Below are 14526 nucleotides of genomic sequence, written 5' to 3' on the forward strand. Positions count from 1 at the left end.
ACAGTGCCCACTGGGTGGTGCCTATTGGAGGGTGCTAATTGCATGGTGTTAATTACTCTGAGTAGAGTCCATTGGAAGGTGCCCATTGCACAGTGCTAATTGCATGGTGCCCATTGCACAGTGCCCACTGGATGGTGCCCATTGCACAGTGCTAATTGCATGGTGCTAATTGAGTAGAGCCCATTGCATGGTGCCCACTGGATGGTGCCCATCACACGGTGCTAATTGCACGGTGCTAATTGCGCTGCACGTGCACCCCGAGAGCCCAGACCTCCGAGCAGCACCAGGCTGCCACGTCCAGGCGTTTCCCAGTTCCCTGTGGGGCTGCCGGCACAGAGACCCCACCAAACTCATCTCACCAGTGGCCTCCGCCAGCCACCAAGGGCTGGGACCACCCCGTGCCACTCTGCCAGACCCGACCCCCGTCCCCCGTTCCCCGGAGCATCCTCGGATGGGGCTGGGGATGAAGGCAGAGGGCGAGACGGGTGCTGGTGCTGCCGGTGGCCCCGGCAGGATGCAGACACTTTATTCCCCGGCTCCCACCCCGAGCATCCCCGGGGGATGGCGGGGCAAAGCACCAAGCGAGAAGGTGCCAGACCCCCCCCCCGGCTCCCCGTGGCGGCGTGGCCCTGGCGGTGGCCACCCAGCGCTGGCTTTGTTCGGCCATCCTCCCGACCTGCCGCGGCCACCTCACTTGCAGCCCCTCAGGACGCCCACGGCCTCCCGCACAGCGGAGAAGATCATGCCGTCCAGCTGCAAGGGTGCAAAAAGTGTGTGGGTCGGGGGGGGGGGGTCGGCCAGCACCGTTCACCCCACACCGGGACACCCACATGCCCCCCCCCCCGCCACCCCCGGCATCCCCCAAACCCTCAGCCACCCACCTGGGCGCAGAGCTGGGGGTGGGTGCCGTGGTCCCGCGGGCGAGCGGCATTCTCCGGTGAGAGGAACCGCTGCTCCACGCTGATGGTGCCGGTGAGGCTCTGCACCTACCCACGGCACGGCGGCGTCAGGGGACCGGGGCTCAGCCGTGCCTCAGTTTCCCCAGGAGGTTTTTTTCGGCACAGCTGCCTCCGGGGTGGGGGGTGGGGTGGAATTAAGCTGCCTACCTGGTGGGGAGTCCCGGCGGGGACCAGCACCGCATCCCCCAGGAACTGGAGGAGGGTCCAGCCGCCCACCCCGCACTCCTCCCGCAGCCGCCTCCGCAGTGAGACGTCCAAATAGCGGCCGGGGGGCTCCGGCGCGGCCGCCCCCTCCTGCCCTTGGTCCTCGCACGCCTGCGGAAGGGTGGGGGTGAGCGGAGATGGGGGTCCGGGGAGGGTCCAGGGGGTGATGGCACCCACCTTCTGCAAGAAATCCCGGATGCGGCCGGCATCCTCGGGGCGGAAGATGTGCCATAGGGCAGCGGGCTGGCTGCCGGCATCCCAGAGCCGCTCCTTCAACGGCGGGTCCAAACCCTCGGCATCAGCTTGTGGGAGCAGGTCTGGGGGTAAAGGGGTGCTCAGGGGGTGGCCAGGGTGGGGGATTGGGGTGGTGGGGTAGGGGTACCCCCCCCTCCATGCTCCCACCTTACCCTGCCGTGCCGTGGCGTGGACCAGGATGTTGATGGAGTCGGTTGCCTCCACCGTCAAGTTTTTGGTCCCAATGGTCCTGTCCTGGGGGTGCACACCTGCAAGGTTGGGGGGGGGGGGAAACATTGGCATAGGTGGGGGGAGCTCAGCTCACCCCCCACCCCCCGGTCATGGTGGGGTTGCCCACCATGGGCACTCACCATAAGCCACACAGATGCGTGGGCGCAGCCAGCGCCGAGCCCGCTGGCCCCGCAGGTAGGTGGCCAGGTTGAGGCGGCCGGTTGGCCCGCAGTACTCCGGCAATGGCAAGCTGGCGCTCAGGTTGGTGGCCCTGTGTCACAGGCACGGTCCTCAATGCTGGGACATCGGGTAGAACCCCCCCCCTCCTCCGTTGCCCCTAGCCCTCCTCGCTGCATCCCACACTGGGATGCATCCCACTGCTGCGGGGGCTGGCACCCAGCTGGTGAGAAGCGGGGGGTACTGGGCTGCCGGGGGTGGGGGGTGACCCCCACCCTGGTGAAGCCTTTGCCATCACCTACCGGCACAGCTCCGTGTCCCCAAAGCCAGTCTCCAGCTTCAGCAGGTCCCCACCGCCCTGCTCCGGCTTCGGGGGTGCTGCAGGATGGAGGGATGAGCAGGGTGGGTGTTGTGTCGCCATCGCCGTGTCCATCCCCCCCCCCCCCCCCAAGCTTCTACACCCCAGAATGGCACTTGAGACCCCACAAACTCATGGCACACTTACCCCCGCTGGCAGCGAAGCCGTCCCAAAACTCCCGGCTGCTCATCCTGACACGGCTCCCTGGTGCCCGCAGGTTCATCGCCTCCACCACCCGCTCCCCCCCGGCCGAGCGGAACGACTCCGGCCCCCACAGCCGCCCCTCCAGCCTCTTCTGCAGCCCTGAAACAAGGACGGGCTGCCGGGGGCAGCCGGGGGCTCAGCAGGGCCCAGGGAAGCGGGGAGGGGGTGGGGGCTGAGGTGGTGAGGTGGGGGGGTTGTCCATGATGCTGCCGTGCATCCCCGGGGTGGGGGGGCTCACCTGGCCTCGCCGCCAGTGCTCCTGGAAGAGTTTGTAGTTGCTGGCGTGGCTGGGGTCGTGCAGCCAGAGGAGCCCGCTGGGTGCCAGGATGCAGTGGGAAGCGGGGGGGTCAGGGGGACCGAGGGGGCTGGGGGGGCTCAGCTCGCCCCCCGCCTGCCTCTCCTGGATCTTCCTCTCCACTACGCGGGCGATGATGCTGTCCAGGATGCTGGTCAGGCGGTTGTCCTGGGAGGAGGGGGGGGGATATGTGGAAATTAAAGAGGGGGAGCCCCATCAGCCCACCATAGCCCGCCCCCAGACCTTCGGAGGGGTGTCAGGGAGGGGGAGGGGGGGCGCAGGACTCACGCTGGGCAAAGCGGGTGAGACGGGGGCGAAGGCCATGCGCACCCCATCCTGCCCCAGGCACAGCTTGACGGCGGTGGAGGCGAGGAGGTCGCAGAGGGTGGCAGTTTGGACGGTCCCCCGGGGGGGCAGCTGCCCCGGCGATGGTGGCCCCCCCTCAGGGCTCTCTGCTCAGGGGGAAAAAGGGGTGAGGGCTGCCCGCGCCCTCCTCCACCTCTGGCCCCCCCCCAACCCGGCACCCCAGAGGGGATGCAGTGCAGCATCCCCGACCCCCCCGCAGCGGGGCTGTCCCCTCAGCAGGGGGGCTGCAACCGGCCCTACCTTCCTTGATGGGCCGGGAGGTGTCGTCTGGGGCATCATCTCTGGGCGAGGGGGTGGGCACTGTGGCCCCCGGCAGCTCCTGAAACACCTCCATCCATATGGGCATCCGGAAGGGACCCCCATCCCCTGTCCCCAAGGCTGGTCCCCTCCCCAGCATCATGCATAAACCCCACACTGGGCAGCCTTTTGCAGGGGTTGGGGTGCACCTGCACCCCCTCTTATCCCCAACCATGTGTCCCCCCCCCATACCTGGCTGCCCCCCGGGGGCTCTGCCGGGCTCCGCTCCACAGCCCCCTCCCCACAGGGACAGTGTGACTTGATACCGAATTTGTCCCGGACCTCGTGAAGCAGCTTCCAGAGCCGGGTCAGGACTGGGGACAGATGGGGACAGGGAGGGGTCAGCCCCAGGCAGCAGGAAAAGTGGGGGTCCCGGGGTTGGGGGGCACACTCACCACGGGTGGGGACAAACTGCGTGGGGACGAGGGACGCGACGTGGTGGTCTTGCCCGGGGACGCACTCAGGCGGCTGCACGGGACCCTCTGCATCAGAGAGAGGGTGCGTTCGTCCCCACCAAGTCCCCACGGGGCTGACACCCCCTTTACAAGCCCCCCCTACTCCCCGTCCCCGTCCCCGTACCGTGGCCATCAGCCGCCTGCCTGCTGCGGTGGCAGTCGGGGCACAGCTGGAAGCCACATCTGGCACAGCTCCAGTGAGAGTTGAAGAAGCCGCGCTGGCAGGAATCGCAGAGCTGGGGGGCTCCTTCCCCCCGCCTCCAGGCCATCACCCCTGCGGGAAAACACAGCCCTCAGCCTCCCCAGTGCCACTGGTGTCACACACCCCCCCCCACTCCCCAGTCCCGCTCCCCACTTACCCTCGGGCCCGCCGGGGGCTCCCCGCCACACGTCCCTGTCCCTGCGGACGGCCTCGCAGAAGGGGTCCCCCAGGACCCCCAGCAGGTACTTGGCCAGGCAGAGGCTGCTCCCCGCGCCCCTGCTCCCTCGCTCGGGACCGGTCCCCTCCAGCCGCAGGGCTGTGTCCCCATCCGCCTCCCCCAGGGTGCAGAAGCCATCGATGTTCAGCTCCCCACTGTCCCCAAAGGCAAACCTGAAGGAGAAAGGGAACGGGACGGGATGATCAAAAGCGGGGTGACAGGAGAGGATGCTCTAAAATGGGGTGACAAGAGGATGATCAAAAGTGGAGTGACAGCAGGGGATGCTCTAAAGCTGGGTGATGGGAGAGGATGCTCAAAGGTGGGGTGTCAGGAGGGGAAATTCAAAAGTGAGGTGACAGGGGGATGCTCAAAAGTGGGGTGACAGGAGGGGATATTCAAAAGTGAGGTGACAGGGGGATGCTCAAAAGTGGGGTGACAGCAGGGGGATGCTCTAAAGCTGGGTGATGGGAGAGGATGCTCAAAAGTGAGGTGACAGGAGGGGCTGCTCTAAAGTGGGGTGACAAGAGGATGCCCAAAAGTGGGGTGACAGGAGAGGATGCTCTAAAGCTGGGTGATGGGAGAGGATGCTCAAAAGTGGGGTGACAGCAGGGGGATGCTCTAAAGCTGGGTGATGGGAGAGGATGCTCAAAAGTGAGGTGACAGGAGGGGATATTCAAAAGTGAGGTGACAAGAGGATGCTCAAAAGTGGGGTGACAGGCAGGGCTGTGGCTTCCCCAGGAGTCCTGAGCTCACCTGCGGAAGTGCAGCAGCCTGCAAGTGCTCTCAGGGGGCTCTTCCTCCTCCTCTTCCTCGCCCTCGGGGTCCCCCGTGGCCCGGGCAGCGCAGGCACAGCACCGCGGGATGCTCTCGGGCAGGGTGGTGCAGGGCACGCTCTGCAGGCACCACGGCTCCCGCGGATCCGGCTCGGGTCGGCTCAGTGGGTCTGGGGGAGACGGGAAGGTGCTTTGGGACACGGTGGACATGGGGACGCAGCAGGCGGGAGGGACTGGGACGTCGCGGCGGGGGCTGGAAAAACTGGGCCAGAAAGTAGGGCTGGAAAGTAGGGCTGGAGATCCGCAGAGGTCAGGGCTGGGATGGCAGCACCTCCCCGAGGGCTCTGACCCGGCCGCGATGGTTGCCACCCCCTGGGGCATCACACCTGAGGATGCTGCGCTGCTCCAAAGGGGCATCTTCCTTAAATCCCCGCCCTGGGAATCGCTGCCAGACCCAGCCGTGCCGGGGAAAAAAACCTGAGCGCAGCAGGTTTCCCAGCCCTCACGTGTTCCTGGCTCGTGTTGGGTGTTTGTGGGTGCCAGGAACTGGGATGTGAAACTTCCCCGGAGATGGGGTGCTGCCACCGCCCTCTCCCTGCACCCAGCGTGTACCCCCCCCCCCCCCCCCCAGCCTTACCTCCCTCTCCCAGCTCCATCCTCCTCTCCTCCGCGTCCCCTCCGCTCTCCGTGCCATCACCTGGGCATGCCATAGCCATGGTGGCCTTCGTGACCCGTTTGGCAGCCCCGGCACCCTCACTGGCAGCACAGGGTCCGTCGATGGTGCCATGGGGGCGCTTGCCCAAGCGCTTGCCCTCACTGGCCAGCTCGGGGCCACCATCCCTCCGGGGAGCTTTGCAGCGCGGCAGCGACTGCTCTGAGTGCCGCGTCAGCCAGGTCTTCTTCAGCTTGGTGTGGTTGCTGGGTGGGCACGGAAAACGGCCCCCGGGGATGCCCAGGCTGGGCTCGAAGGGGCCGAGCACCCCACAGCCCACCCCCGGGCACCCATCGCAGCCCGGGGTGGCGCAGAGGCAAGTTGGAGGCTGCTCTGGCTTGGCAAGGGCCGGCGGGTAGTGCCCATCCGTGAGCGGAGGCGATGGGTCGGGATCCTCCAGTCCTCCAAGGCTTTGGTACTCCAGGTCTTTGGGCTCGGAGGGACGGCCTGACCCCAGCTCCGGGGGGAAATCGGCAGCGTGAGCCCGTGTGCCCACCCAGGGATCCCCGCAGCCCCCCACCGCGCCGGGCTGCAGGAGGAAGAGGGGGCGGCTGGCGCTGGGGGGAGGCGTGCGGGCACGGGGAGTGGGTACCGCTGAGCTGCCCCCCGCTCGGCCATCCCTCCATGGGGCTCCGGGCAGCTCCGGTTCCCCTTCCCCATCTCCATCCTGCCCAGCCTGGCCCTTGCCCAGCATCTGCGATGGCGCTTGGTCCTTGGCCGGGGGGTGGAAGCCGGGTTCTTTCTTCGGGTAAAACTCCTGGAGGGGAGCAGAGGGGGCAGTCAAGGCTGGTGTCACCCCAAATGTGGGTCCCTGTCCCTGCCTCCGTCACCCACATCGCTGGGAGGTGGTGATGGAGAGCATCCTGTGGCCCTGCCTCAGTTTCCCCACCACCACGCCTTCCCGAGCTGGGCAGTTGCCTGGTGTTTTCCAGCCCCGGATGACCGAGCCCGTGGGGTGCCCGTGTCGCCCCTACCCGCGTGGGAAAGGAATGGGGAGCCGCAGCGGCGCGGGGTGCGACGGGGCGCACCCACGGGCTGCCTCCCGCCGCCTCCTCCTGCCGCCGTGACTCAGCCCCGGGGGCTTGCATCACGCTGGGGGAGGAGACCATCATCCTCCCCCCCTCCCCACCCCACCTCCCCCCGCTACCACAACGGGTGCATTGCCCCATCCATCCCCTTTGGGGGACGCTGGGACCACCCCCCCACCGAGCTGTGGGAGCGAGCGAGGGGCTGCGTGCCCCTCGGGGAGGGGGGTCACCGATGCCGGGTGCCGGTGCCAGCATCGCCTTTCGCAACCTGCCGCTCCCAGCCGGGTTCAGCTGAGGCTGGAGGCCACCGTCACCCGGGGGATACAAGCCCTCAGCATCCCTGGATGCCGGAGCGATGCCGCCATGGGAGCCAGGCACCGACGTGGCCGCCCGGGGTTGCCTACCTTGTTCCCTGAGCTGGAGCAGTCCTCGAAGGGGGAGAGAGTCACTTTGCACCTGGGTGGGACCCCCAAGTAGATGGGCTGGCCCCAAGCGGGCACGTAGGAGCCCAGGCGCCAGTCCACGCCGGCGAAGCGCCCATCGCCCATGGTCCCTGGTCTCTCCGGCCCCCCGCCGCCAAACGGGGGGTCAGCCGAGGGTCCGGTGGGCAGCAGCGAGGACAGGAGGAAGGGGCTGTGCTTGGCTTCCACGAGGAAAGGACAGTGGCGGAAAGCCGGGGGGTCACCGGCCCCGTCCCCCGCAGCGGCGCGGGGCTTGCCGGCGGTGCCGGGGCGCTGGGTCTCCATCCCCGGGAAGGGCAGGGGGTAACGGTGGTACGCGTGGCTGTAGAGGGCCAGGGGGGCCAGCACGGCCTCAGCCCACCGTGGAGCCGGGTGGTCCTTGCAGGGCTCAGCCCAGCCCGCCTTGGGTTGCCCATTCCTGGGTGGCAGCAGCGGCGGGAGCTCGGCTCCATCCTTGGGGCGGCACAGGGTATCCCGCAGGCACGGTGGGGCCGGTGGGTAAGGGCATCCTAGCCCGCCACCGGTGAGCCCCCCTCCTGTCCCCAAACATCCCTCGGAGCCCCTCCAGGGACACCCCTTCTCTGTGCCGTAGCTCAGCTTGCCGGGCTCCTGGTAGCCTGGGAGTCCCAGTTCGGTGGCCGTGTTCCGGGACAAGACCACCCCGCTGCTCTCCATCCCCCGGGCGTCCTGCGCTGCCTCCTGGGCTCTCCTCCACCGTGGGGGAGTCTCCCCCATCCTCGCGTCGCTGGCCATGTCGTTCTGCCACTCATGTGGTGCTCAGCGCCGTCCCGGGCTGGCCGGACCCTGCGGGCAGGGAGTGGGACATCAGTGGGGACATGCCACACGGCAACCCAAACCCACCGGGACAGCCCAGCCGTGTGTGGGTCGCAATGGTTGGGGGGGGGGGGGGGGCGAAGGGGGGAAACTGAGGCACGGGGATGGTGGGGGTCGGTGCTGGGGTGGGGGGTGCTGCATTCAGCCCCCCCAGCTCCATCCTCCCACGCTAGACGGGAGGCTCCCCGGTATGGCAGAGGGGCTCCCCGTGCCCCTCGGCATCTTGGTGGGGATGCACGACCTCAGGAGGGCACACGGCCGGAAAGTGGGGTCCCCCACCCTGTCCGGGACCCACATTGCGCCCACCCGTCCCCCTCCGCACCCAGCCTGGACCCGTGCCCGGCCGCTGGCACCCAGCGTGGGGAGGCCTTGCCCCGCGCAGGTATTCGCCTCCGGCCAGGGCTGGGCTGTGCTTCCCAGGAGGGTTTGCAGCGAAAAGAGCGGGGCGGGGGGGGGGAGGGAGCTCCCAGATTCCATCGTCGTCCCCCCCCCCCCCTCCCTGGGATTGATGCCTGGGGAGATTGGCTGGATTAACGCTCCTCCGGGACCCAGGCCACACGCAGACGCAGGGTTCGGAGCCAGTCACATCCCTTCCCGGCGCAGCAAATGCCACCCCCTGTCCCACAACCCTTCCTGCCTGGCAGCCGGAGAAGCCGAGGGGGAGAGGCAGGGGGGGTCACCCACCTCCAAGCCCTGCTGTGGGGCAGGACAGAGCCACCCCCATGTGCCAGGGATGGGACCGTGTGTCCCCGGAGCCGCCTGTGTCCCCGTCACGTCTGCTTCCCAGGGGAGGTCAAAGTCCCCTTTCCCACGCTGCTGGGGAGCACCTTGCCCAAGCAGGGACACCCTGTGGCATGGGGGGGCACCCTGGGCAAACCCACCCTGTCCCCCCAGGGCATGGGACACAGCCGGACTCTCCCATCCAGCCCCGCACCGGGAAGATGCTCCCGGTCCCACCTCCCTCACGATGTCCCGAGGCTGCGTTGTCCCCTGCCCCTTCATCCCATCCAGAGCACAAGCAACCGGTCCCACGGCTCGCCCAGCATCCCCGCCATCCCATGGCTACCTGGAGGGTCCATCGGGGACCCCCGCCGCCTCCTTGGCAGCGGCGAGGACAAATGGGTGTCTCCTCTGGTGGCACCGGGTCCCAGAGAGGTGATGCCGGGCGGTGGGGACCACCTAGACCCACAGGCTGAAGGGGTCCGGCTCCGGGATCTGGAGGAGGCAGAAAGCTGCCCCGGTGGCCCTGGGGACGTTCTTCTCCGAGTGCCGGAGCTGGAGTTTTTGATCCATTGGTCTGGGGGGCTCCGTGATCTTCCTCCCTATCGTCCTAGAAGCTGGGGGGTCCCGGTGTTCTTGTCGGGGGGGGGGGGGGGGGAAGGGGGTGAGGGATGGGGGCACCCAAGGGAGCGTCGACGGCGGCGAGCAGGACCTTCCCCCGGCTCTAGGCGGCTTTGAGCATCTTTGGAGGGAGCGATGGTAGCCTCCGTGCAGCCTCCGCCGGCTCCGGCAGCGACTGGGCGGAACTGGAGGGGTTTGCTGGGGGTTTGCTGACGCCCGGGAACCCGGCACGGTGCCGGGGGGGTGCCGCCCATCCCCGGGGGTACCGGCGGCGGTGCCAAGGCGGGCAGGTGTGCTCTGCCCGGCGAGCGAAGAAAGCGCCCTTTGTTCGGCGAGGCCGCCCAGCCGCCCTGCCGCCGATGAAAGACACCGACCGCCCGCTCCAGGGCGAAACCGGGATGGGAGAAACACCGGGATGGGCCAAGAACCCCGGTCCCGGTGCTGGTAGTGGGATGGCTGGCATGGACCACACGGCCACCCAGCAAACTGGGGGTCCCGGGGGCTCATAACCCCTTTAGATTTGTCCGAATGGTACGGATTTGGCCTCAATCCATGCTGCCACTTTGCCTGTGCAACAGCCCCGGGGTTGCCGGACTGAGCCTCGTCCCCCCTGCCACCATCCTTCCTCCGGCTGCCTGGGACGAAGGCAGAGCTCCTCTGCCTCCCTGCCCCCCCCTCCCCACCCTGGGCTGTAGAACCCCCAAGAGAAGGGCAGGGTGGGATCTGAGGGGTGCTGGGGGGCGAACACGGAGCACGAGGCTGCTACGACAGCATCCCGATGCCATCCTGCCGAGGGCGAGTACCTGGGGCCACCTAAACCCCTGCCCCACAGCCCACCGGGCGAGAGGTGGGACCCACCACCCTGCCAGTGCTCACACAGTGCCCCCCCACCCACCGCCACCCACGCACACGCGGCCCCCCCCGGCACCTCTATATCACAACAACAAGCCACAGCGACCCCAAACCCCCCCCCAGGTTCCCACCACCCCATTGCCCGCTCCCGAGGTAGGGAGGATGCTCGGGGTCTCCCAGGTGGGCGACCCATTTCTGGGCTCCCGGAAAGGGCCCTGGGGGGACACACACACACGACAGGGACGACAACACACGGACACGCGCCTGTGTGCCAGCGGGTTTATGTAATGTACGTGTGTCCCAGGGACACGCTCGCACGCCTTATATAAACCCCAGCCCTTCCGCACAGCCTCCCCCCGGCCATGGCACGGCACGGCTGGGCACGGTACGGCACGGCACCCGGGGGGCTGGCGGGGGGCGCGGGGCGGGCGATGGGGTGACGGCAGGCCACGGGGGCCCCGCGTGAGCCGAGCAGCGTGATTAACATCAGACCACGGGGCTTCGTTACAGCTCAGCAGCTGCCGTGTGCGGTCTGGCCCCGCTGGGAGCAGAGGAACCGCGGTTAACCCTTGCCGGCCACCGGCGAACGGGCGCTGGGTGCCAACCGGGGGTCCCTTTGCCATGCCAGCGGGCATCCTCCCATCCATCCATCCATCCATCCATCCCACCTCCGGCATGGATGAACCCATAGCGGTATGGATAAACCCATATGCGGGAACCCACTCTGGCCACACTCGGTGAGGAGGGGAGGGCTCGGGGAGGGGGGGCTGCGGCACCCAGCTTGGCTACTCGCAGCACCCACTGGGTGCCAGGGAACAGGGAGGGGACCCAGACAGGGCTCGAGGCGTGGGCGAGCCCGCACCATCCTGCGATGAGAAGGTGCTGAAAGACAAACCCTCTTCCCGTTCCCTCCCCGGGGATGATGGCTCCGGCAAGGCTGGGGCGGCGGGGGGGGGGGGGGGGGGGGGGGGGAGCGGGGGGGAGCTGGCAGGCGATAGGGACCCCAAGAAGGGTCTGTAGCATCCTGGCACGGCCATCGGGTGCCCAGGGTGATGGGGACCCTCGCGGCGGAGAGAAGAGGTTAGGCAGGGAGGGGGACGGACACGCCACCACGACACCCCAATGCTGGCAAACCCCAAGGAGGACCCTCAAGCAGCCCTTGGACACAAGAGCAGGGGGGATGCTGGAGGAATAAGAGGGAATTTCCCACCCTGCACTGGGGCAGCATCTCTGGGTGCTGCACCCTCCCCACACCCTGCTGTCCCGGCCGCCCTCGGCCATGGTGGGGCTACTCCTCCTCTGCTGGCGAGCCCGAGGCCCTCACAAAGTCCCCCCCACCAGGGCCAGCACAGCCCTTGCAGGGCTTGCCACGCTGCTGGCAAGCTCTTCTGGGGCTTGGCCACCAGCCTTCCCTGTCTCCGTGCTTGCCTCCCGTGGCACAGCGGCTCCGGCCGGGGTCCCCCCATTCCCAGCACCCCCCCCATGGAAGGTCCCCCAGGACAATGTGGGGGGGTCCAGGCTGGGCTTACTGGGAGAGAAACCCTCCCGGGGCGGGGGGGGGGGGGAACGCTGCCTTGGTGGTTTGGCACAGCCGGCCCCAGATGTCCAATTTCCCTGTTTTTCCCCTGAAATCGGAGGGTGAGCAGAGGGACCGCCAACACCCAGGAGCCAAACGCTGGCCAGAAAGACACTGCGGGAGGCCGGAAGCGCCCGAATTAGAAACCTTGGCATCCCTGCCCCGCTCGATGCCGAAAGATGGGAGCAGACGCTGGGAGGACGTGGGGCGGAGGGACGTTGTCCCCCACGGTGTCCCCTGGGATCACGGGGGGATGCGTGGCCGTGCGGGGCAGGGGGTTCCTGGGATGCTCCAGCACTGGGGAGGGGGGGGTGGGTGGATGGGGGTCCCGGTGCAAAAGGCTCACTGGTCCCACAACAGCCCCTCTCTGCTGGTGCCAAGGAGCCTGCCAGCCCTGTCCCGGTGCCCACGTCCCCTTCCCTGCCCAGGTCGGCTGCAGGGACCCCAGGAAAGGGCTCCACGGCCCCCAAACCCGCAAGCCACCTCCAGAAGCCACGAGCCACCTCCAGCCACAAAAGCAGCCTGAAATCCAGCCTTTTTCTCCTGCACAACAGACCAAACGTTCCCCCCCTCTTGCCCAGAGCCCCCTCTGCATTCGCAGAGCCCCAGCCCTTCTTCCTCCTCCTCCTCCTCCTCTTCCTCCTCCTCCCAGCCCCAGCACCCAGCCCGGCAGGCACCTACCTGCCTCCACCGTGGCGCAGGTGAGGAAGACGAGGGCACAGGCAGAGGAAGGCAGCCCCGTTTCCACACACACCCCCCCCACACACTCCGTTTTTTTGCCCAGCACCGGGAGCGATGGCAGCGAGAGCTTTCGCTAATCTGCACCCGGTGCTTAAAAAAAAAAAAAATCAAAAAAAAAAAAAATTAAAAAAAAAAAAAAGAGGGGAAAAAAAAAAAAGAGAGAGAGAGAAAAAAAAAAAAACCACCCCACGTCAAACCTTCAGGAGTCTGGAGGCTGCGGCGGAGCGGAGGGCACGGGAGGACACTCACTCCCACACGAGCAGCTTTCTGGGAATTAGGGCCACAGCCCAACTGCTCTGGCAGCCTGCGCTCCCCCTCCAGCCCTGGCTGCCGGTACGGGGAGGCCTGGGACCGCCACCCCGCCGGTAACGACCCCCGCCGGCCACCGCCACCGCCGGGTCGGCCACCGCTCCCGGCCCTAATCTCCCGCTTTTCCCCGGGGAGGTGAGTAAGCATCGCTAATCCCGCTCGCTCGGCCGCTGGGGAGAGAAGAGATGCTTCCCCCCCTCCTCACCCCCCCAAGCTGGGGGAGATGCACCTCGACACCCCCTACCCCTCCTAACACCGCCCCCCCCCCCCCGCAGAGGGGTATCACCCCATTCCCGGGCGGCTCCGGGATGCTCCACGTCCTCCTCAAGGTGAAGGCTGGGATGGGGTGAGGAGATGGAGGCAGCTTGTCCCCCATCGGGAGGGACCGGCCGTGGAGAGGGGACCAGGGGACATCAACCCACCTTTGCCCGCATCCCTCGTGCCCACGGCTTCGTGCCAGCCCCACGCACGGCGGGGGCGGGGGGGGGGATGCTCAGGGGGACGCAGGAGCCGGTGATGGATGGTGGCTGGATGCTCCCATCCCCGCATCCCTCCTTCCCATCCCCGGGGGAGGACAGGCAGGACGAGATGTCCCAGCGAGCCCAAGCGCGGGGGCACAGTGCCACCCCCTCAGCTTCCCCCCCCACCCTCCCGGGACTCCTGTTTACCCAGCCCCAGTGCCAGCAACCGGCTTCAAATACCTTGATGTAATTAAAAGCTCACCCCCCGGGGGCCAAAGGCTTAGGATGGCAGCCAGGGACACAGGGCAGCCCTCCGCCACCTGCACGCCGCACAGGCAGGGCAGGCAGCTGCCTGCTGCCCGCTCCCCCGGGGTCCCTATAACACCTACCTGGGAGCAACCGGGGTCTCCTGCCCCCCCTCTTCTGCCCCCGCCGCCCCCCAGCCATGGCCACGGGCAGGATGGCACCGGGCGAGCGATGGGGCAACTGGGCTCCTGGGCACGGGGAAAAGAGAGTCACCAACGATGGGCAGCCCCCTGCCCGCTCGATGCCCAGCTCCTCCCTATGGCAAAGCTGGGTTTCCCTTGACGCCCGGTGATGCTGCGTGGTCCTCAGAGCCTGGCACACCACCACCCCCCAACCCCCCCAGTGCCGTCCCCAAAATCCCCAGGGACAAGTGTCACGGCGGGGACGTGGCTCCTGCCCTGGGACACGGAGCCGGAATCCTCCTCGGTGCCAGCACAAGGCTGTGAACGGGGCTGGCTGGGGACAGACAGGTCCCCGGGGGAACAGGCGGCTGTGGGGATGGGGACGGGGGGGGCTGGATGCAGCATTCCTTCAGCTGTGTCCTCCCACACACACACACACACACACCCCCCCGCAGTCACCTCGAACGCCCCTTCCCCGCCTGCCCGCCGTGCTTTCCCACCCGCCATCCTCTTCCTCACCCGCGGGCAGGTGTGCATCTGAGGACATGATGCAGGGGTGGGGAGGAGGGGGGGGGGATGCAAAAGAGGTGATGTGTGCCCCCCCAGAGCGGGGGAGGAAGGTCCTACCTGCACTGTGGTGATGGGGAAAGTTGGGGGGGGGGGGGGAGTTATCCCCTACCCTGCCGAGCCCCCTGCCCGCAGGCAGGACGCTGCCTGCAGCTCTTCATCCTGCCTCCTTGCCCTCCGCGGGCGGGAGGCAGCTGAAAGCTCCCCGGGGGCTGCCAGAAAAAAAAAAAAAAAAATTAAAAAA

At 67.7% G+C, this 14526-nt stretch overlaps 1 protein-coding gene across 1 annotated transcript; it reads right to left on the minus strand.

Annotated features, from left to right (window-relative positions):
• Positions 1-486: 486 nt before the first annotated feature.
• HR (HR lysine demethylase and nuclear receptor corepressor) lies at positions 487-7926 on the minus strand. The gene is made up of 18 exons (XM_074164170.1): positions 7117-7926; positions 5610-6441; positions 4953-5142; positions 4140-4372; positions 3905-4054; positions 3721-3807; positions 3518-3639; positions 3269-3347; positions 2951-3114; positions 2606-2830; positions 2292-2482; positions 2108-2260; positions 1769-1899; positions 1571-1666; positions 1341-1480; positions 1107-1274; positions 882-986; positions 487-753 (listed from the first exon to the last, which is right to left on the minus strand). The coding sequence occupies exons 1-18, from the start codon at positions 7924-7926 to the stop codon at positions 691-693; spliced, it is 3939 nt and encodes a 1312-aa protein (XP_074020271.1). The 3' UTR covers positions 487-690.
• Positions 7927-14526: the final 6600 nt, after the last annotated feature.

Source organism: Numenius arquata, chromosome 26 (assembly GCF_964106895.1).
Source record: "Numenius arquata chromosome 26, bNumArq3.hap1.1, whole genome shotgun sequence".
Classification (NCBI taxonomy): Eukaryota; Metazoa; Chordata; class Aves; order Charadriiformes; family Scolopacidae; genus Numenius; species Numenius arquata.

What these genes read in the sequence shown, in the direction of transcription:
- HR (XM_074164170.1), bottom strand. Translation starts at nt 7,926, where the DNA reads ATGGCCAGCGACGCGAGGATGGGGGAGACTCCCCCACGGTGGAGGAGA. An exon ending in GCTCCAGCTCAGGGAACAAG is followed by an intron (nt 6,442 to 7,116) that starts GTAGGCAACCCC and finishes GCTCCCCTCCAG; the next exon opens with GAGTTTTACCCGAAGAAAGA. An exon ending in ACGCATCTGTGTGGCTTATG is followed by an intron (nt 1,667 to 1,768) that starts GTGAGTGCCCAT and finishes CCAACCTTGCAG; the next exon opens with GTGTGCACCCCCAGGACAGG.